Source organism: Anopheles moucheti, chromosome X (assembly GCF_943734755.1).
Source record: "Anopheles moucheti chromosome X, idAnoMoucSN_F20_07, whole genome shotgun sequence".
NCBI classification, from domain to species: domain Eukaryota; kingdom Metazoa; phylum Arthropoda; class Insecta; order Diptera; family Culicidae; genus Anopheles; species Anopheles moucheti.
Genome location: NC_069142.1, coordinates 17,165,356 through 17,188,071, shown reverse-complemented (window position 1 = coordinate 17,188,071; position 22,716 = coordinate 17,165,356). Strand labels below are relative to the sequence as shown.

Below are 22,716 nucleotides of genomic sequence, written 5' to 3'. Positions count from 1 at the left end.
GTAGTTACTAAAGTTAGCCTTTTAATCATATATTAGTTAAGGATACCTTAATTAAGTTTATTTTTCCCTTTTTCCTTGCTAATACATCATAGTTCTTTTTATCTGACTTACAAGTTGGCCTATTTTAATTATTCTATATTCAGATACTATTTCTTGTACCGTGATTTCAGTACCCCCCCTAATTCCCTATCCCTAAAATTATCTAAAACGGACAATAATTGACGTTCTATTTCGTTCCTTTCCGAGTGAACCTCTTTATCCATTTTTTCTTTTAAGTATTGTTGAGTGAATTATTGCGCTGTGGAGCGGGAGAGAGAAATTATTATTATTATAGATGAATTGTTGCGTTTTTATAGCAACTGCTATCGAACTCGTCGACCAGCGAACTTAAACAGTCGACCAGCGAACTTAGTTGTATTTGTTAGAAATAAACGAGAGTAGTCATCGTTATACATACGAACCTGAAAGCACGCAGTTTTGGCTATTGTTGCGAACGCGAACAAAACTCATGAATGAGCATGCTAGAATCCGAAGGGGGTTAATCATAACAATTGAGAAAACCGCGAAATCAGTCGAAATGTTAAGAACGCGAACAGAACTCATGAATGAGCGTGCTAGCACCCAAAGTGAGGGCGCAAATCATAACAGTTGACATAAACGCGAGCTCGTAAGTAAACAACGTCCGGAGACCCGTTCGAAAAGCGCATAAACAATAAGAGCCCTCACCGTTGATACTGTAAACAAATACAATCGACTATACGACAATTATCGCAAATAAGCAGACGCAATGCGACCGTCAACGGGCGTGTACACCCGACACCAATAGATTTGCCAACATAAGAAGAATAATTCGATCCTCACAATGCAAGATATGCTAAAGTAAGAACAATGATTCGATTTTTCAACATAAGATTGCTAACGTAAGGAGAATGATTATATCGTTCATCTCGTTTTCACTTTCAAATCTCGAGACACATTGTTAGTATATAAGCAGGAGAAATTGCCAATAAACTTCACTTGTATTTTAAAACCCTAAACGGTGCTTTCAAGTCAATTCTACGGCCCTTTCAGTGAAAGTAAAGATCCACGTTAGAAACTCGCCCTGGGAATCCAGCTACAAAGCCTAACGTCTGATCCGAACTGATCTGAAAGGTGAACGAGACTTGCGCGAGAGTCTCAGGGTAGGCCAACCTTCGCGTGGTCAACCTACGGCGGCGGACCTAGCAGTCCGACTTTGTTCCCGAAGCAACAAATGGTGGCTCCAGAGAGGAGATTACGTTAAACTCGCGCGCGAAATCGTAATCTCTTCGACCGAACTTAAGTTATTGGCGTACTGTCGCCATAAGAACAGATAGTGAAAGCAGTTCCGTGTATTTAAGCGAATCAGTGAATCAGTGATAACTCCGATGTGCTTCCCCTGGTTCTACAGCGTACAGGAAGATCTCAGCGCCCTAGATAACTGGGACGAAAGGGATCCACTACCAGTCGCGGAACCCGAAATCCAGCAACCCGACCTAGACCCACCGGAGGAAGATCATCCGGAACCGATCGAGCTCGATGAGGACGAGTATGACCGCTGGGATCGATTCTACCCCACCTGGGACAACACGGACGAATTAATCGACGAGACAGCAACAACAATCGTGGAGGCCCTCGAAGCCGGGAAGAACATCCCACAGGACGTCTTGGACGAATTCGAGGAAACCATCAACGAGTATAGACAGTTCAAACTACTACCTCGTGATGCATATCCAAGAATAACGGATCTGCTAATACAAATAATAAATGTTTAAAAAGTGAAGCAAGGTGTTAATGAATGAAGAACAACATCCGCACGATAGAAATCAAGTAGTTATCCTTATCCTCCACCATTATCATCAAGGAATCCGGCTAGTGTATCAAGGAAGTTAACAGTAATCCGAAAAAGGTAAGTGTAACGTTCTATTTAAGCACGGCAAGGAAATCTTTGATTCGTCCAAGATGCCTTACAATTTCACAGAAAATAACAAGGGTAGCTGTCGACTCTGTACAGCGGAAGATACCGCTGAAGAGAGTATGATCGCATGTACAGAATGCGATCGATGGTTCCATTTGGTATGTGCCAAATTAACACGGAAACCAAAGCCAGAGGAAGCCTGGTTATGTTACAAATGCCAACACATTAAGTATGAACTTAATAGGCAGAAAGATGAGCTCAAGGCTCTTGCAGAAAGAGATGCGAGAAATAGAGCGGAGCTCAAGGCCTTTAAAGAAGGCCAAATGGACTTCGGGGAAGGAAGTTCCGCTCGAGAACAAACACTCGAGGAAATGGTTTCAAAGTTGCTGATAAGCCAGCAACAGCAAATGAAAGAGTTCGCTAAGCTAATGGCGAACAATGGTGGTGAATCCACCCAAATAGGGATCTTGGTCAAGAGACAAGCCCTAATGCAGTTGCCTAGGTTCGATGGCAGTGCAAAACAATGGACCAATTTCAAAAGAACGTTTGAAGACACAACCCGCGAAGGGGAGTTTTCTAATATAGAAAACTTAAACCGTCTCAAGCAGGTTTTACACGGAACAGCCTTCAAGACTGTTCAACAATTGATGATGGAGGCGGAAAATGTCCCGGAGATAATGAAACGATTAGACGAAACTTTCGGGAGACCTGATATGGTTTATTTGGAGTTATTGAATGATCTCCAAAAGTTACGAAAGGAATCAAAAAACGTGATCTCGGACATGGTTAACGCCCTCGAAAACATCGTAACGAATGTAAAACTAATGGGAAGATCGGCGTATTTGAACGATCACAGGCTAGTAATGGATTTAACGGCGAAACTGCCGTATCATATCCAAGTAAAACGAGCGGAACATATGGCATCCGTCTCGTCATCACTGGATGTTCAAAACCTCGAAGAGCTATGTAAATGGCTCAAGCCCTATGCAAAAACGTCAGAAATGATGAACACAATTGTAGTTCATACCCAAAAAGGGAATGTCCATTTGCATGAGCAGGGATCGTCAGGAAGACTAGCCACGAATCAAGGAAGGAAACTAGCAAAACAGATCAGAAAAGGTTGTCTGATATGTAGCAAACCGCACGCGACGGTAAAATGCTTTGCACTCGTAAAAAAGATTCCGTCAGAGCGATTGAAGATTGCAACTGACAAGAAGCTATGTTTCGGGTGTTTAAACTCCGATAAACATAACATAAAGGAATGTAAAGGTGCTAAACCATGTGGAATAGCAGGGTGTACGGATAAGCATAACAGAATGCTACATATGAAACAAATCGTACCAGTTCAAACAGAACAAATCAATAACCACAACAACGTGGACATGACATGGACGACTCATTACCAGACTTTGCCGGTGAGGTTGATAAACGGTAATAAGTCTATACAGACCTACGCGTTCTTGGACCCAGGATCATCATTAACAATGATAGAAGCGAATGTCGCTCGTCAATTGAATTTAACCGGGCCAATAATACCGCTTCAACTCACATGGGCACAAGGAATAAAGTCGGTACAAGAAACCAGTCAACAGGTCCAACTGGTTATCAAGGGTGCAACAAAAAAGGGTTTTTGTTTAAAGGATGTAAGGACAATCAAGGAATTGAAATTACCACTCCAATCGTTACGCTACGAAGAAGTTAGCGCAAAATACCCTCATTTGAAAGGGCTACCTATACAGGGATTTGACGTTGTTCGTCCTTCAATCTTGATAGGATTGAATAACAATCATCTATTAATGGGGCTTCAGCACAGATATGGTAAACCTGGGGATCCGATTGGCATGAAAACCAAGCTAGGCTGGTTAATCTTCGGAAAATTGAGTAACGAAGAATCAGAACACGATCATACCATGATAGTCCAAGAAGAGGACACCATGAGAACAATGATGCAAAAATACTTCTCAGTAGAAGACTTCGGGGTAAAACCAGTCGCACAATTACCAGAATCCGAAGAAGACAAGCGCGTGAAAACCATTCTAAAAAATACTTTAAAGTTTAAAGATGGGCGCTATGAGGTTGGTTTATTGTGGAAGAAAGATAACCACGAATTTCCATGGAGTCTTGACAATGCGATGTCAAGACTGAAAGGTTTGGAAAACAAACTGAATCGGGAACCAGCCTTAAAGGAATGGGCCTTGGCAACCTTTAAGAGTTACGTTGAAAAGGGTTACGCCAGGAAGCTAGAGCCATGGGAGATAATCAAGGAAGCATCTCCATTGTTTTACCTGCCCCATTTTGTTGTAGTCAACAAAAATAAGGAACCACCAAAACCACGGCTAGTTTTTGATGCGGCGGCTAAAGTAAAGGGCCAATCACTCAACTGCGCATTACTATCAGGACCTGACAGTACTACATCATTGTTTGGAATTCTCGTAAGATTCCGTGAAGGAAAATATGCTATCTGTGGCGACATAAAGGAAATGTTCCATCAAATCAGAATCCGAAAAGAAGATCAGAATGCTCAGCGTTTCATTTGGCGAAATTGCGAAAATAGATACCCGGACATGTACGTCATGCAAGTAATGACATTCGGGTCAACATGCTCGCCATCATGCGCTCAAGCTGCAAAAAACGCTAATGCTGGACGTTTAAAGGAAAAATACCCACGGGCATTCGTACCGATAATTAACCAACATTATGTCGATGATTACGATGACAGTTTTAATTCACTCGAAGTAGCAAAGGAAACTGTCAGACAAGTAATTTCAGCACATGACGAAGGTGGATTCTTTATCACTAAATTCTGCTCCAATAGTAAAGAACTGATTGAGTCTGTGCCAGCGGATAGAACTGACCCGGAAGCTATACGAATGCTAGATGAACAAGACGGGGAATCTTCCAAAATTTTGGGGGTTTACTGGAATACAGCCAAGGATAAATTAGGATTTCGGTCCAAATTAACGGTTCTCCCAAAAGAAGTACTCAATAGATTGAGACCACCCACCAAAAGAGAAGTTCTTTCGTTCATCATGAGTTATTTTGATCCGCTTGGTTTGATATCAAACATCACCATTCATGGAAAAATACTGATGCAGGAACTGCACATGGAAACAAGTGAATGGGACTCTCCACTATCACAAAAACTGTTTGAAACATGGAACTCTTACCTTGAAAGCATCTCGCAAGCAAATCATATTAGAATTCCAAGATGGATTTTGAACACACCTCGTTCAAAAATCGAAATGCATGTTTTTGTGGACGCCTCTGAAAAGGCGTTTTCGGCAGTTATTTACGCAAGAAGCCAAGGGGTTGACGGAAAACCTCATGTACAAATTCTTGTAGCCAAGGCCAGAGTAGCCCCAATAAAGAAACTATCAATTCCTCGTTTAGAATTGCAAGCTGCACTGCTGGGTGTAAGACTGCTAGATACAATCAATAAAGAAACGAGAATGGTAGTGACAAGGTCAATCATTTGGAGTGACTCAAAAACGGTGTTAGCCTGGATTAACTCTGCTCACCGAAAGTATAAACAATTTGTTGCCCATCGAATAGGCGAAATTTTGGAAACCACGACCGTAGATCAGTGGAGGTGGGTTCCAACGGGTCAAAACCCAGCAGATGAGGCCACAAAGAAGGTACAAAAACAATCAATATGGCTAAAAGGCCCGGAATTCCTTAGGGCACCCGAAAAGGACTGGCCCGAAGCAAGTATCACAGCAACGGACGAAGAAGCAAACTTCGTAAATCTCCATCAAGAGGAAGAGAATTACATACAAGAATTGAAATTCTCAAACTGGTGGAAATTAATAATCCGCGTATGTATAATGATGAAGATCATTGAATACGGACTAAAACGCAAGACGTTCAGTAAACAATATACGGTTGAAGATCGTACTAGAGCTGAAAATATACTATATCGAAAGGCTCAAAGAGATGCATACCCTGATGAGATCGACGATCTCACACAAAACAAGGAGCTAACAATGATAGGACCACTATCAAAGCTCACGCCCATGCTCGATGAATACGGGGTAATGCGATTCCGAAGCAGATTGGAATATGCCGAAAAATTACCAAAACCGGCAAGAGTACCGATAATACTACCAAAACACCATCATATCACGCATTTGATCATACAGTGGTATCATGAAATGTACAACCATCAATCCGATAAAACCGTCCTAGCAACTTTACAACAAAAATATTTTATAATCGGAGTAAACACGACTTTCCGATATGTAAAGTCTAGATGCCAGCATTGCAAAAACGCTAGAGCAAAACCAGTACCGCCAATAATGGCACCGCTACCTAACTGCAGAACGGACGCATACGTCTATCCGTTTACACACACGGGTATTGATTATTTCGGTCCATTTGAGGTAGTAGTTAAACGGTCAGTCGAAAAACGTTGGGGTGTTATATTTACATGTATGACAACGCGTGCAAGCCATATAGAATTGGCCGAAAAATTGGACACAGATTCCTTCTTACTCTGCTTTATGAGTTTCCAGGGAAGAAGAGGACCGGTGTCACAGGTGTACAGCGACAACGGAACAAATTTCGTTGGAGCGAACAACGAATTAAAACAATTGCTAAAACAAATAAACTCCGTAATGACGAACGGAGAAGCAATGAAGCTAAATATTGCTTGGCATTTTAATCCACCGGTAGCACCACATTTTGGCGGATCATGGGAAAGACTGATTCGGATTATAAAATCCAATCTAAAGGAAATGATACACTGCAGACCGAATCGTCCACCTACAGTTGAAGCGTTAAGAGCAGCATTAATACATGCGGAATTTATCCTAAATTCGCGACCGCTAACGCATATACCGCTTAATCACGAAGATGATGAAGCGTTAACACCGTTCCACATTCTTATAGGGAGAGCGGGCAATTATTCCGTACCGACGGAATTTCAAACTCACCCTTTGGAGCGAAAACATTGGCGTTTAGCGATGTACTATGCAAAGGAATTTTGGAAGAAATGGAGTAAGCAGTATCTCCCATTAATTGCTCAACGACCAAAATGGAACAAACAAACGGAACCCATTAAAATAGATGATATTGTCGTTATAACTGACTCGACAAACAAACCGGGAGCATGGTTAAAGGGACGAATAATAGAGGTTCATCATGGCAAGGATGGCCAAATACGATCCGCCAAAATAAAAACGTCACAAGGCACATATCACCGTCCGGTTACCAGTATAGCGGTACTGGATGTCTATGACAAAGAGGGACCATTAGAAAGCAAAAATAAGACAACCCAGGAAATTGATAAAGATCAGATGAATAAGGATTCAGCTGAAGAAAAGTCAGTCAAACGTAACTTTATGGGCATTATTCAAGAATGTTGCACCGAAGCAAAGGTTGATGCACCAACCAAGGAGGGGGCAAAACGAAGGAAGATAAGACCTTGTTCGTGGTATTCAAAGCAGCTTCAAGCAAGCACGAAACATGTCACTGCGGAAATGCAGGAAAATAAATACACGCAAGGAAAAGGCACCAACAAAACAAGGATTAACCTAAATATATGGAATGCGCTATTAATCATACTTCTTCTATTTGCAGCTCAAGCCTTTGGAAAAACGATTAATGGGTTAATCGCATACGATTGTGCAAATGATAACATCAACATAACGAGTTACTCATTGATGAAAGTAGCCTCTTGCATACCTCAAACAGAAAACATAACCACAGTAGAGACAAAAATTCAGGTATTACAACGTAGTCCGAAAACATTAACACACGTTCGCCAGTGTAAAGTAATAATTAAACGTTCGATAAAACACTGCGGGGCTTGGTCTCACACCTCTGAATATGAACATGGTTTCGCGTATATAGTAAAGGAATTTACTCCGGATGAATGTAGGCACGCTCAAGTGGTAGGCGAAATTTCACTCTCTGATAATTATAAGATTAGGGAATTACGTCGCAATCACACCACCAGAGGGCAGGCACTGATCATCGGCAGCGTCACGGGCTCATCATGCGAGGGAGGTGTCTACTCAACACCATCTTATACGTGGACGAAGGCGCTGGTATACTACGAGTACGAGATCAGCATGTACGACTACGTGACGACAGCGAACATCGAGGAAGACCAAGTGACACTTCGAAGTGGTATCGTGTGCCCGTACAGTGTTGGTTGGTGTTTGGACACGGAATACGGCTATCTCACCTGGGATTTGGATCAACAAAAGCTCTGTGAAAGGACCGACTTCGAGATCATCTACGAAGGCACGGTCAATAAAACGTTTAACAGCAACAAGGGCGATCGCGTAAACGCCGTGTACACCTTGATCACACACGAACAGATGTTTTCAATAAGAGCGCGTGATGTAAAACAGATCTGCGGTTTTGACAGTTTCGATACAGATCACCCGAGGATCTTTATCCTTGAGTCAAACGGTTATCAATCGCCGTTCAAGCGCAAGGCGGTAAATGGGAGAAACCTGGATCTCTTTACCTATTTCAACTCCAAGATAACGTTGGTTGAAAGTTACCTCGAGCAGAAACTGAATGATGTGTACACCGCGGTAATGACAGAAATATGCAAGGTCGATAAGGCACTGATGGAAACAAAACTGACGTTAGCCCGTATCAATCCAACCGAATTTGTCTCCAATTTGATACGACGACCGGGGCACACAGCAGTAGTCGCCGCAGAAGTGCTGTACATCCTTGAATGCAAGCCAGTTTTCGTCACCTATGAGAGGAAAGATGAATGCTATCAAGAGGTACCGGTACAGTATAACAATCGGTCGATGTTCATGGCACCGGTTACAAGAATGCTGCAACTACGTGGTACCCAAATTGACTGCACTCCACTGCTGCCTGCTAAATTCAATATCGGTGGCCGATGGTATACGACGGATCAAAGACTACGGGAAACAACGCCGCCGCAAGAGTTAACGACGGACGTCGTGACAAGCTGGTCATACACTCCTTTACCAAGTCTAATGGAAAGTGGCGTGTATGATTACGAGAATCTGCAGCGAATGAAGGACATGGTGTACGAACAGAGTGACAAACGAATCGCTTCATCAGTCGTACACAAGATGATATCCGGCCAGCATCCAAATCTACAAGGCTTCTCTTTCGAGCCGCTCGTCTCCGAAAACATCATTCATAACGCCTTTCATAAGTATTGGACAAAACTACTATCATGGTCAACCTGGTTGGGCAACATAACGTCTACAGCGATCGGTATCTACATGTTAACCCGAGCTCTTAAATTCATCGTCGACACCATAATACACGGCAGAATTCTGTACGATATTTACGGCATTGGATGGCAGCTTTTGGCTTCGTTTTGGGACTCGCTAACAAATTTGCTGTCGCATCGCAACCACATGAAGAGGGGTCAGCATACACACGTTCCACCGACAACAGCTCCCGAGCTTGATCATCAGGACGTCGAAGTACGTTCACATCGTCTTCCAAACACCAAAACCAAGCAGTATCCCGACTTACGCGAAGAAATGGTTAGTCTTCAGGTTCAGCGTAATGACTTCGGATCATAAAGTTCTACAAGCATCAGCCCATTCTTCAGATCAATAATGCCGGTGGTAAACGAGTAATTTAAGAAATCAAATGAAGAGAGAGTGAAATAATTGAATGGATTAATAGTTATCGCGTTAATTTGTAAAACCTTTAGTTTTACCAGGGGAAGAATGTTGCGAACGCGAACAAAACTCATGAATGAGCATGCTAGAATCCGAAGGGGGTTAATCATAACAATTGAGAAAACCGCGAAATCAGTCGAAATGTTAAGAACGCGAACAGAACTCATGAATGAGCGTGCTAGCACCCAAAGTGAGGGCGCAAATCATAACAGTTGACATAAACGCGAGCTCGTAAGTAAACAACGTCCGGAGACCCGTTCGAAAAGCGCATAAACAATAAGAGCCCTCACCGTTGATACTGTAAACAAATACAATCGACTATACGACAATTATCGCAAATAAGCAGACGCAATGCGACCGTCAACGGGCGTGTACACCCGACACCAATAGATTTGCCAACATAAGAAGAATAATTCGATCCTCACAATGCAAGATATGCTAAAGTAAGAACAATGATTCGATTTTTCAACATAAGATTGCTAACGTAAGGAGAATGATTATATCGTTCATCTCGTTTTCACTTTCAAATCTCGAGACACATTGTTAGTATATAAGCAGGAGAAATTGCCAATAAACTTCACTTGTATTTTAAAACCCTAAACGGTGCTTTCAAGTCAATTCTACGGCCCTTTCAGTGAAAGTAAAGATCCACGTTAGAAACTCGCCCTGGGAATCCAGCTACAAAGCCTAACGTCTGATCCGAACTGATCTGAAAGGTGAACGAGACTTGCGCGAGAGTCTCAGGGTAGGCCAACCTTCGCGTGGTCAACCTACGGCGGCGGACCTAGCAGTCCGACTTTGTTCCCGAAGCAACAGCTATTATTACAAAGTTGAGAAAACTCGTGTTTTACCCTACAAGTATGATAAAAAAGAATCCGACCCTACATTGCTGTCCAACCTCTTATTTATTTTTTCGCACAATGTATTATAGTTATTCAGTGCTTCAGCAAAGAGAGGATCAATGCTCGTTGGTGGCCGCGGTAAACGTCTTACAGGTTGACGGTTGCTGGTAGACGCAACGGGTTCCAGCTCGTTTGTGTGCATAATGTTGGGACTTTCGGCATTTATGGGGGGTTGAAATTCCGGGTTACGCGAAGCACATGGTTATTCCCCAGTTCCCCAGCTCAAACGCGGAATTCGAGACCTTGGTTCAGGTTGTTGGTCTGGCGAATGGTCATTATTGTTGCTAAGACTCAGAGTTGGAATGCGTGACCGTTTTTCCATCCGATGGACAGTCTTTTCTGGACAGACAGGTATCTGGAAATATAAATAATAAGATGTAATACTTCGATATATTCTAATCAATATATTTAGCTATCATCTACAAAAGAAGAATAGATTACTTTTTCTCGTTGTGTTTTTCATCTGAAGAGAATTTAAAAAAATCTGGAAAAGGCGAACTCATCCTTCTTACTGCTTTATATGTTTTTGATGGCGATTGCATAAAGAACATTTAATAACCGCTTATTGTGAGCATAAATATGTATTGAAAAAATGTTTGTTACTAATTTATTGTCCATTTCGTCTACATAATCGCCTACAATCAAACATTTGTAGACAAACGTGACTAACAAAAGGTCACTTTTTTTCTTATAGCTTTACGAACATGTACAGCGTTGATGCGAAAATCCACTGCAAGAAGTGCAGTATCTCCGGATGAATTTATAAGATTACAAAATTCAGTACCGATTAAATCTCATAGCTAGGATCAAGAATCCCATCCTTTTTTCTCTTAGTCCTTAGGACAAAAACGAAAATGCTGTGCGTATCGTGCATCACGTCTTTTGAAGCATACAACTTTAGAACGTGTTCCACGCCAAAATTAACTTGGATCCACATGAAGACACAACCCCCGCTATTCTGCTGGGCTGTTGGCGAGAAAGAATCTGATTGTTTTTATGAAATTGTCTTACCTACGTAACATGAACGATGGATCATCATAACACATCTTGGTCACAGTTGGTCTGTTTTGTAGGTGCCCCTAGTAGTAGTAACAGATGAAGGGACAAATCAAGTAGTATAAATACGCAAATTCTACAACTGCCGCAGTTCATTCCTTCTACTACCACACCGATCGTACTACCTCAACAACATTTTACACCTAAGGAACTTTATCCGCTCAGTGGTACGATTAATAATGGAAGTAATTATCTTGATTTAGTTCTCGGCAACTCTCATTCTGCACTATGCTGTGATGTTTCGGTGGCCCCGCTGCTTCTTCTTCCACCTGATTTACATCACCCTAATTTAATAGGTTTAAGGAAAGATGAAAAATGTAGAAAATATGTAGACAACAAGCGATACGCGACAATAGCACGGGATTCATTTTAAATGAATATAGGAGATTAATTCCAACAACAATAGTCAAAAAGCAATAAAGTCTATTATGTTATGTAATATGTTTAAATGTTTTGTTACGTGCATAAATACCAAAGAGGAAGAAGGAATATTGGAAAGAAGTAAATTTAACAATAATGCCTGCCAACGAAAGCCACAGGAACAAAAGGAAAAAAAGTGAAGCGAGTCCTCACCCTTTACATCGTTCGAAAAGGTTGGAAGGACAACCACAACTAATACCCCAAATAATCATCGTTTCACCCCTAGGCATCATCGTTTTCACATCATAATAGAAGCTTCACTGCGGCTCTCACAGATAAGTATCTGCATCCCGTGAGATGCTGCTTGGTTTCAGGATCGAGGGTGTTATGACGGGTGTCATGAGTAAAGTAATTTTAAGCATACCCGCGTGCACGTCTTAACCTATATTTTATCATGACGAAAGACCTTAACGTGGATGAAGTGGCTTTCTAAAAAACAGCTGCCGTAAGAACCGCCATCAGAAATGATATCCTTCATATGTAACACTCTACTCACCTTTTCTTAACCCAAATGCAAATCTTTTCAGCCAATGGAAAAACTTTGCAAGAAGAAAAAGTCCCGAAAATGAAGATCAATTGACGCAAGCGATCAGGTGTGGCAACTCCCAACCTTATAAGCATGGGATTGTTGCGTGTGATTGCAAAAACACCGCGGCAGACACGGTTCAGTGCGAAAAGTGCAAGGAGCGGAACCATTTCGACTGCGCGAACGTTGCATGGAGTGTTAAGAACGAGAGGTGGTCGTGCAAAAAATGTGAAGAAGGGAAGAACGCACGTTTAGAGAAAAGCGAAGAAGCCGATGACGAGAAAATGGAGGCGAGCTACAGTAAGCCAAAGAGAGGATGAGTTCAGGATTGTCGTCAAGCGGTCCAACCATCGTATTCTTCCGGCGAATAAAATATATTAATTTGTATGAAACGATTTAGTTATAACACGTGCAGTTATCACCTTGCCGCGTTAAATGAATTGTAAATCATTCCTAATGAACTTTTTTTCTGTCTGTAACAATGTCCAATGAACGTAAAAACGCGCTTCATCGCCGCGATTCGGGAGCAGCCGCTACTTTGGAACGTGGCCCTAAAAGAGTACCGTAATAGTATGACGCGGGACAAGTCTTGGGCGAAAATAGCCAACAAGCTTGGCTACACCGTCAACAACGTTAAGTATAACTGAAAGATCCTTCGTTCCTATCGGCATTATAACAACGCACGGAAAGACACCTGATCCGGACGACATGCTAACAGCAAGATCATAAACTAAAAATATTTTACTTTCAATGTAAAAACATCCAGACATATCACAATAGTTGTGGGGCTTGGTTCCAGCAGATGAGTTTCCTCTGAGACACATTCGATGGGGGAAAACGGAGAATTCTTCAAGTATGAAATGCAATAATCTCATTCTGTCTCCAACCGTCGTTCGGATCGGATGCATGTTTGCTACGCTCCGCTCAAGTTACCGGCAAGCCCGTAAGAGGAAAGATCAGCGACTGTTAAAAATACCCAGGTGTTACCATCGGCAATAGTAGTAGTGTTAGTGAATAGAGATAATAGTGCGTACGAGGTGCGTAGGTGTTACGCGCACCTGCTGTGTAGTTCCACCGTTAAGCGTGTTATCCTTCTCCTTTGTTGTTCGTACCATTCCGTCTCGCTTACTTGTAGGTAAGTTGAAAAGTTACGTCGTTTTTGTTTTTCGTAAAAAAATAATATTTTTGTTTAAAAAATAATAATTACAACACAACCCCGTTCCGGTCTCTTTAGCCATAAAGGCCAGGATGGAAGTCGAAAAAACTTCCTCCCACGATGGGTTCACCCCGGTGACCCATAAAAAAAGAAAGCCGGCCATCCAAGAGGATGTTATTTTGCCGCAAAATCCAGGTCGTCGTGAACGACCGAGTGCAGGCGAACGCCATTTTTTTTTTTTTGCCGAGGAGAGAACCTTCATAGGGACCCACCTTCCAGAAGGGAAGACCAGCAACGCTGGAAGCACCACACTCAGGGTACTGTCCGATTTGCCTAAGCACCTGCGGACTAAACTCTCCTCGTACCTCAGAACCTACTATCGGATCACCCGCAAGGGCATAAGACTTCGGTAGTAGGCCTTCCGGGTACGTCCAAAGACCCCCCACGGCCCGCGCTGTGAACACTTGGTTAGAGTGTCAGGCGTTGTGTCTTCACGATACTACATCAAACAGTTCTTCGGGCTAATGAGACCTTCGCAACTGTTAGTGTTGGTCCAACAACGGTTTGAGCCGATTCCTAAGATGAGGATGGGCCGTTTGATGCAGCTGTTGACGAACGGAGACGACGTTGATGTTCGTCGCGTATGGCACGTTGTTGAAGCCGAGTCATGATGTCTCTGCTAGCTTCGTTCACAATGGACCACACCTCTTTGCTGTTGCACATTGCCTCCACAAAGTTGGAAGGGCTGACCGGCACACCAGCTGCTCTTTCGATGCGTGCACGAAATCTTGCGGTGTCCTCACAAGTAAACAATGTATGTTCTGCTGATTCTACAGCCGTAATGCATGTTGGACACATGGCGGATTCGGTGAACTGCATACGATGACGAAACTCGTTGAAGAAACCGTGGCCGGTAAACATCTGGATAGTAAAGAAGTTTACTTCGCCAAATTTACGCGAAATCCAGGACTTGATATCTGGAATCAACTGCCTAGTCCACGTGCCGTGCTTTGCAGAAGTCCATTCTCTCTGCCATATGTTGAGTGATGTCTCTCTTTCTATCGAACGCGCTTTTTTACCGTCTGTGCCTGTCGTTCGTCGTCGCTGGCATGGCGCTGGACGAGCATCTTCGCCAATCAGTATGTGCAGCGGGATCATACCTGCCACTACACACGCTGCGTCATGAGAAGCAGTTTGGAAGGCGCTGATGACACGATGCGCCAAGATGCGGTAACATCTTCTCAACCATTGACGACGACACTCGAATCGTAGGGCATTTGCCCATATGGGGGCTCCAAACCTGATTCCTGCCGTGACCGTCGAAGCTACTACCCGTCGACGGCTACTCCTGGGACCAAACCGGTTGGGCATCATGCCCGAGAGGCGTGTAGCCACCCGCGTTGCCCTCTCGATCACATGTTTAATGTGCGGTGTGTATTCCAGTCGGTCATCTAAGATTAGGCCTAAGTACTTCACACTGCGCGTTGACTGGATGATAGTTCCACCAACTCTTATGCTAGACAGCTGAGCACTGCGATGTGAGCTTATTAGCATCTACTCCGTTTTATGATGAGCAAGTTGTAGCCTTACGCTCTGCATCCAATCCTCTATCACACTAATGCTTTGCTCGATGATGCGTTCGAGCTCTGGGATTTTACTCCCCACAACCACTACGACAATGTCATCAGCGTACCCGATTATATTAAATTCCACAAGGTCGGTCCAAGGACCGAGCCCTGTGGTACTCCTGCGGTTATGGTGCGCTCCACACTGCCCTCAGTCGTATCATATATCAATACTCGGTCGCGGAAGTAATCCCCAATAATGTTGTAGAGGTACTCGGACACATTTATCTTCTGGAGAGCGTCTGCTATTGCTGGCCAGCTTGCATTATTAAATGCGTTTCGTACATCCAATGTTACTATGGCACAATACCGATTACACCCACAATGTCTTGCTCTAGCTGGCGCGGCCAATTCAACCACCTTCTGAATTGCATCCATGGTGGAGAAGCCTTTACGAAAGCCAAACTGGTTGTTTGACAGCGCATTCGTGTCCTCAATGTGCCTGTTGAGTCGACTTAGAGTAAGCATTTCGAGCCCCTTACTAGGACCATCAATTAGGCAAATGGGCCGACTAGAGCCGGGATCCTCAGGTGATTTTCCGGGCTTTCTGACGCCACGGAGAACAAATCTCGATCGAAACTGCCAGTTTGCCACCCCTGTCTGTTGTTGAATTGTAGTTGACTAGATGAATGCCCGAATGCAGATGTATCTATGCTGAACTCTATAGACCGATGGTCCGAAAACATGAAATCGGACAACACACACCAACCATTGTTTAGAGCCATGGTTCGGCTCACAAATGTCAGGTCTATTGTTGATGACCGGTCTGGCCTTACGAACGTTGGTGATGTCCGGTCATTCAGAATAACTAAGTCGAGACATGCAAAGGCGGTGAGTATTTGTATACCCCGCCTCTTCTGTGCTTCACCGCGGTTGCCGACTCTATTCGCCCAGCTTGTAGACCAAGCGTTAAAATCACCTGCGACAATTACTTTGGAAGCTCCTGAGACAGTCAAAACAATATTATCCAAAAGTTGACCGAACTGGCTAACGGACCAACTTGGAGGAGCATATACTCTGCAGATGGTAATGTCGTTGATCACCACTGCCACCAATCCTGGCATTGATGTGGATACCCATATGACATTTCCCGAAGTTTGCGTTCGGTTTTTGCTGTACGGACACGAAATTAAGCGCGTTTGCGCTTGTGTTGATGTCGAATTTACCGTACGATGCAATACCGATGAGGTTTCTTCTCATCTTCGTTTTTTGCTAATCACATCGAAGCAAGTCGCGCAAAAACGAACCAAATAACGAAACAAAATTAATATGGTGTTAGTACAGAAATGCGCTGACCGAGTACAATGGATTGATTGTAGTAGAACTTTTTCATAGGTTTTGCAGGCGTCGGTACGTTCGAGTGTTAAAAAATATGAAGTGATTTATATATTCATAATTATTTAAAATAATAAAATTTAGTGAGTGTAATTACATAAGAAAGGGTTTCGTTACTTATATTTTAGTGATAGTGACGGATTAATGAGAAAATGCCGAAAATGAATGGCCATTTTTATGCCAAATGTCGCCAAGCGATGTACCAGCTGGACCGGGATTTAGAGGAGGCCCAGGAGCGGCACCGCCGTACAGGGAATAGTGAAACGTTTACCCTCATGCCCCTTCCGGAGATTGGTAAGTTTGGAGTATGTGATTTTGTTATACTAAATTGAGTTAAAATAACATATTTAGCATAATTTCGCTACTGTGGAATATATGTCAATACATGTACATGTAAAAAAAGAAGTGCAGCTGAATAAGTGTGAACAAATTCGTTTGTGGTTTTGCGGAGTGTATTTTTTTTAGTGTGGTGACTCAAATATTGACTGGTCCGTTTCCTCTGTACAGGATTTTTGGACATGGATTATAGGTTATAAAAAACAAATAGCTAACCAATAGACATGACACGCCAAGACCGACATAGGGTCAGAGCAAAGTGGCTACAAATTCTATTAAAAATGTCTAAACATGAAGAAAAAATCTAGATGCAAATTGGAGCATATTGGAGCAATCCGGTGCAGTGGACGGTATTGGTGCCGGTCTATACACCATAGGACTGGTACCAAAATCCATCATGTTAATACCTCCGTGCACAGGACTGTGACTATACTGTTTACTTGCAAGATAAGTGAGATGCTTGCAGGCTGCAAGAAATGCCCGAAAAGGCAAAGCCAACCTAGATTGTAGTTCCACAAAAAAGAAGAAGTACTGCTAGGTCAAAAACAGACACTATGAAAAACCTATGTTACGCAGGTGTTCCTGCAGATGCAGCTTTGTCATACAGGATACCAAAACCAGGATTCCATCCAAAACGTGGCTGGTGCGAAGCAACACTCTGACTAACCAGAAAGAAAAAGGATTTCATCCAAAACGTGGCTGGTGCAAAGCAACACTCTGACTATCCAGAAATAAAACCCAGGAATGGCATACAGGTTATAGTTTCAGATAGAAAAAGGAAGCTATGTTATCTGTACTGTGTAACGTTACTCGTCACAAAGTTTATAGATTAAATTTAAAAATAATGGGTTTTATGTTACTGGTTAGCGGTTGGAAATGATCCGTGAGTATATAATCCTTCCATAATCTATATACTTGTGATCTAGTATCCAGAATAGCCTAATTTATTTGTTGCCTTTCACGTAGTCCATGTATAAATTATTATGTTTATTATAATAAATTATCGTAGTATTTTTTTTAGCAGTATTTAAAAATCGTATCATGATCACTCCACACTTTACAACATATCGACCATGATAAAAATCGCAGGAGACACAACACAAAAATAACTATAGGATTCTATATTCTGAATCCCCTTAGAGTGGAAGCTGATCATGGAAAAACGGTCAGATGGAGCATAGTCAGTTACATAAAATCAGTTATACCATAATTTAATTTGCTATTGTAAATGTTTTCAGTAGTACAACCCTAATAAATATTTACAAACGAAATTAAAAGCTCCAATAAGAGAAATATGGATGTAATCGAGTGAAAAACGTAAACCTACGCTCTATCACAAAACGAAAAAATATCATCATTATAAGAATATGGACGAATTAGAACGACAAAATACAGCCAAAGTCTGCAACGGCGACAAAGATCTTTGCCATCTTAATTGAAAAACGATTGAAATTATGTGTTAGTTAATAAAAGGGCAAACATATTTATAGTGTATTTGCTCGACGATCGCGACGTAAAAGAAAATTAATGTAATCTTACCTACCACTCCGGGAGAATGTAATCGCGAGTGCAAGTATTAACGGAATTGTAGCATCCCTGCAATAAGCATATCTGCTAACAGTATGCTAACACATTGCATACCCTATAGGCGAATAAAGAAAAGGGTACAGGCCACACACACGACAGTTGCAATTAGCATAACCTACCGCATACCGATGCAACAACCCAAGTAGGTCATAAACAACCAACAAGATAGGAAAACCATTAACCATAGCACAACATTTATTGTTGACACCAAGGCCATACGCAAAATAGAAAATGGAAGAGCTTTCACGCAATAACATTAAATACGGAAAACACATTGTAAACACGAAAACCCAAAACCCGGAAGAACCCAACAACCTCACATTTGTGAAACACATGATGGACAAATGTTGGAGGGACAGTAAAAGAAATTGGTATAAATAAATCTGTTCGAAAAGCAAAGGTAGACAGTGCCGAGTTACAGCTTGTGACGGAGCATGGTACTGATGCCGCTCGAGATACAATCATCAGTAACCTTACGTGTCTCATTCTATTGTAACTAATCGGTGTCCCCCTACCCGAGGTAAGGCCCGATATAGTTCTCAGCGCGCAGTGCCTAGTCGCGCCTCACTCCACGTCCGAAATCGCGGATATGCAATTCTGCATTTCTGCGCAAAGCGCCGCGCGCCGATCGGCCCCGTTAGTATCGCGGGTTACCCTAGTTATCGAGTGCGTGTGTCAGCGATAACAATCGAACGAAAAATCCGAACCTACCACAGAATGAAAACAAGCGTACGCGTTTTTGTCATATGTTATTTTCAACTTTATACTACATATTGTTGTAACGAGTTTGAATATTTAATATTCTCTTTTAAGATTTAATCTCAGGATCACCCACATCTGGCACCAGCGCAGCAAATGAAGGACTACGACAAGGAACGAACAACGCAGACCAAGGAGGAGGGGAACATACTGATTTTTTTATTATTCTATTTTCGATAATGGTGGGGGATCCAATAACACTACTAACATTAGTATAGATACCACCCAGGTGGACATGTATTCGGACGGGGACGACTGTGCCGATTTTGAAGAAGACGCAGTCGGTTGGGACGATGCGTTCGACATATTCGATGACATGTCTTTAATTGACTGCCTGAGATACCTTGCTGTATCGCATCAGCTCCCCCGTTCGACGGTCAACATGATGCTGGCGATCCTACGGAAGAAGCTGAATTTAAATCTTCCCAAAGATGCGCGGACGCTTGTAAAGACACCCACTGGGGTTGGGAAAATTATAACTCCCATTCCTGGTGGTGATTTTTGGTATGGAGGTCTTAAGCCGGTCCTGACCCAGCATTTGCAGTAAGTATTTAATGATCCAATTTGTACACAACATAGAAAACTCATTTTCGTATATGATTTGATTACAGGAACGTCAATCCCGAAGTGACACCTTTTTCCTTGGACGTGTCAATCGACGGGCTACCACTTCACCATAGTGGGCCAACCCAGCTTTGGCCAATACTCGTGCGAGTGGTAGAGTTGCCAAAGCTACCGGTGATGGTGGTTGCTACATTTAGTGGTCCATCAAAGCCGGAAAGCATCATCCCGTTTCTTCGGCCGTTTATAGATGAGCTGAATCTGATTCAGCGGGAAGGCTTGGTAATCGGCGATAAAACGGTGCAATTTGGAGTTCGCGCTTTTATCGCTGATTCGCCTGCTCGAGCACTTTTAAAGGGTAAGATTTTTGAAAATGTTTTACTATTTTAATTTACTATTTATAATAGAGCAATAATAAGATAGACTATTAATAAATTTTTCGTTTTTACTTACAGCAACAACGAGCTACAACGGATATCACGGTTGTATGAAGTGTTCTGCTGTTGGCGAATACTTAAGCGATCGTAAAAAAATGATTTTTGATACCGTCGATGCTCACCTGCGAACGGACGCAGGGTTTCGTAGTCGAGTGTGTAAGGACCATCATAAGTCTTGGCGATCACCATTGGAAAATTTAGACAATTTTGATATGATCAAAGGTGTTGTCTCCTGCGATCGTCTACACCTAATTGAATTGGGTGGAACCCGGAAAATTTTGCGGGGTATGTTGGATGGAGACTATCCAGGGGTTTGTGAAAAGTGGTCCACTCGAACGAAGGAAGTTGCATCGCGTTTTTTGTTAAGCATACAGCTTCCTTCGGAGGTGCATCGGCGTATGCGGCACCTAAAACACGTCGCCTTTTGGAAGGGAACGGAATTGCGGTCCTTCCTACATTATGTTAGTATTGTGGTCATGAAGGACTTTATGAATTATCGCACATATCGTCACTTCCTACTCTACTTCTGCGGTGTGACAATATTTTCTTCATTGGCACACCAGCGCCTTTGGCCTCTGGCAGACAAATTCCTTCGCTTATTCGTGAAGGAGTTTGGTTCGATATATGGTCGTGCCTACTTGACGAGCAATATCCACAATCTCCAACACGTGTATGGAGAGGTTGCGTTGTATGGACCGCTCGATGGGTTCTCAGCGTTCTCCCTTCGAAAATCATTTGCAATTGATTAAACGCTGGGTCCGTTCGGGCACCAAATGTGCGCAGCAAGTGGCAGCCCGATCAGACGAACTTGCACGCGTCGATCGGGCTGTTAACGTAATTGCTCCACAATATCCTAGATTAAAGGTAAATGGTGATGGTGTACACGTGACCGCCGATTTTGCCTTAATGCCAACTTTTAAGGATCAATGGTTTTTAACCAAAGACAACGGCATTGTTAAATTTTTAGAAGCAAAGAAATCTTCTGCGCTTCCCATCTCCGTTGTTGGAGTCCGGTTTTTGTCAGTGGCGGAGCATTTTAACGTATCAGCGGACGACAATGCTTTTCCTCCATTGTCGTCCGCTGCTCTGCACATATATGAGGTGCAAGAGAATGCTCCGTCGCGAATGGTGGAAGTGCCATGGACTGAAATCAGGTGCAAGCTGGTTGCAGTCCGGTTACCTACCCACTGCCTTAATCCTAATTCCACACAACCACTTCCACGTCCTGCTCCCAATACTATTGCCTTCTTTCCTCTTCTTCATACTTTCATTCTTGAATAATCACTCAACTTTTAACAAACTAACTTTTTAATTAATTCCTCCATCACTACCTGCTAATTTATCCCTACTACTTCAACTAAAACACTAAAAAACAAATAACAATATTTCCAATTGGTTGTTCACGCTAAATTTTAAATTTGCTCATAGTTTATGTTGTAGGAACTTTCTGTGGCCGCGTGAACAGCCTTATTTAATACGGGAGGTAACAAGTGGTAAGTTTTGATACTTCCATGGAATGGTTAAAAGATTCTAATTCAATGTTATGGTTTTATTTACAGACACTTTCATCGCGATTCCGGTACATCGGTGCCCAGTTCGTAGCCGACCCTTTTAACCGCATGGATGGCACCTCGATGATCCAACCCCATTAAACATGGGACTAAATTTCCTTTTGAATTAACCTATCTAATCACTATTTACGTTAATTAGGTTTTACAGGTTGTTATGAAGTTAGTTACATAAATGAATAGCTAGATAGATTGATAGATAGACAGATAGATAGATAGGTAGATAGATAGATAGATTGATAGATAGACAGATAGATAGATAGGTAGATAGATAGATAGATAGATAGATAAATAGATAGATAGATAGGTAGATAGATAGATAGATAGATAGATAAATAGATAGATAGATAGGTAGATAGATAGATAGATATATTGATAGATAGATATATTGATAGATAGATAGATAGATAAATAAATAGATAGATAGATATATTGATAGATAGATAGATAGATAGATAGATAGATAGATAAATAGATAGATAGATATATTGATAGATAGATAGATAGATAAATAAATAGATAGATAGATAGATATATTGATAGATAGATAGATAGATAGATAAATAGATAGATAGATAGGTAGATAGATAGATAGATAGATAGATAAATAGATAGATAGATAGGTAGATAGATAGATAGATATATTGATAGATAGATAGATAGATAGGTAGATAGATAGATAGGTAGATAGATAGATAGATAGATAGATAGATAGGTAGATAGATAGGTAGGTAGATAGAAAGATAGATATATTGATAGATAGATAGATAGCTAGGTAAATAAATAGATAGATAGGTAGGTAGATGGATAGGTAGATAGATAGATAGATAGATAGATAAATAAATAGATAGATAGATAGATATATTGATAGATAGATA

The 22,716-nt window shown here is 42.0% G+C and overlaps 1 protein-coding gene and 1 pseudogene across 1 annotated transcript; both read left to right on the top strand.

Annotated features, from left to right (window-relative positions):
• Positions 1–16,787: 16,787 nt before the first annotated feature.
• Positions 16,788–20,248, top strand: LOC128306695 (uncharacterized). Its single transcript, XM_053044281.1, has 4 exons — positions 16,788–16,884; positions 19,491–19,815; positions 19,884–20,191; positions 20,241–20,248. The coding sequence occupies exons 1-4, from the start codon at positions 16,788–16,790 to the stop codon at positions 20,246–20,248; spliced, it is 738 nt and encodes a 245-aa protein (XP_052900241.1).
• Positions 20,249–20,557: 309 nt separating this feature from the next.
• On the top strand, positions 20,558–21,872 carry LOC128306692 (uncharacterized; annotated as a pseudogene).
• Positions 21,873–22,716: the final 844 nt, after the last annotated feature.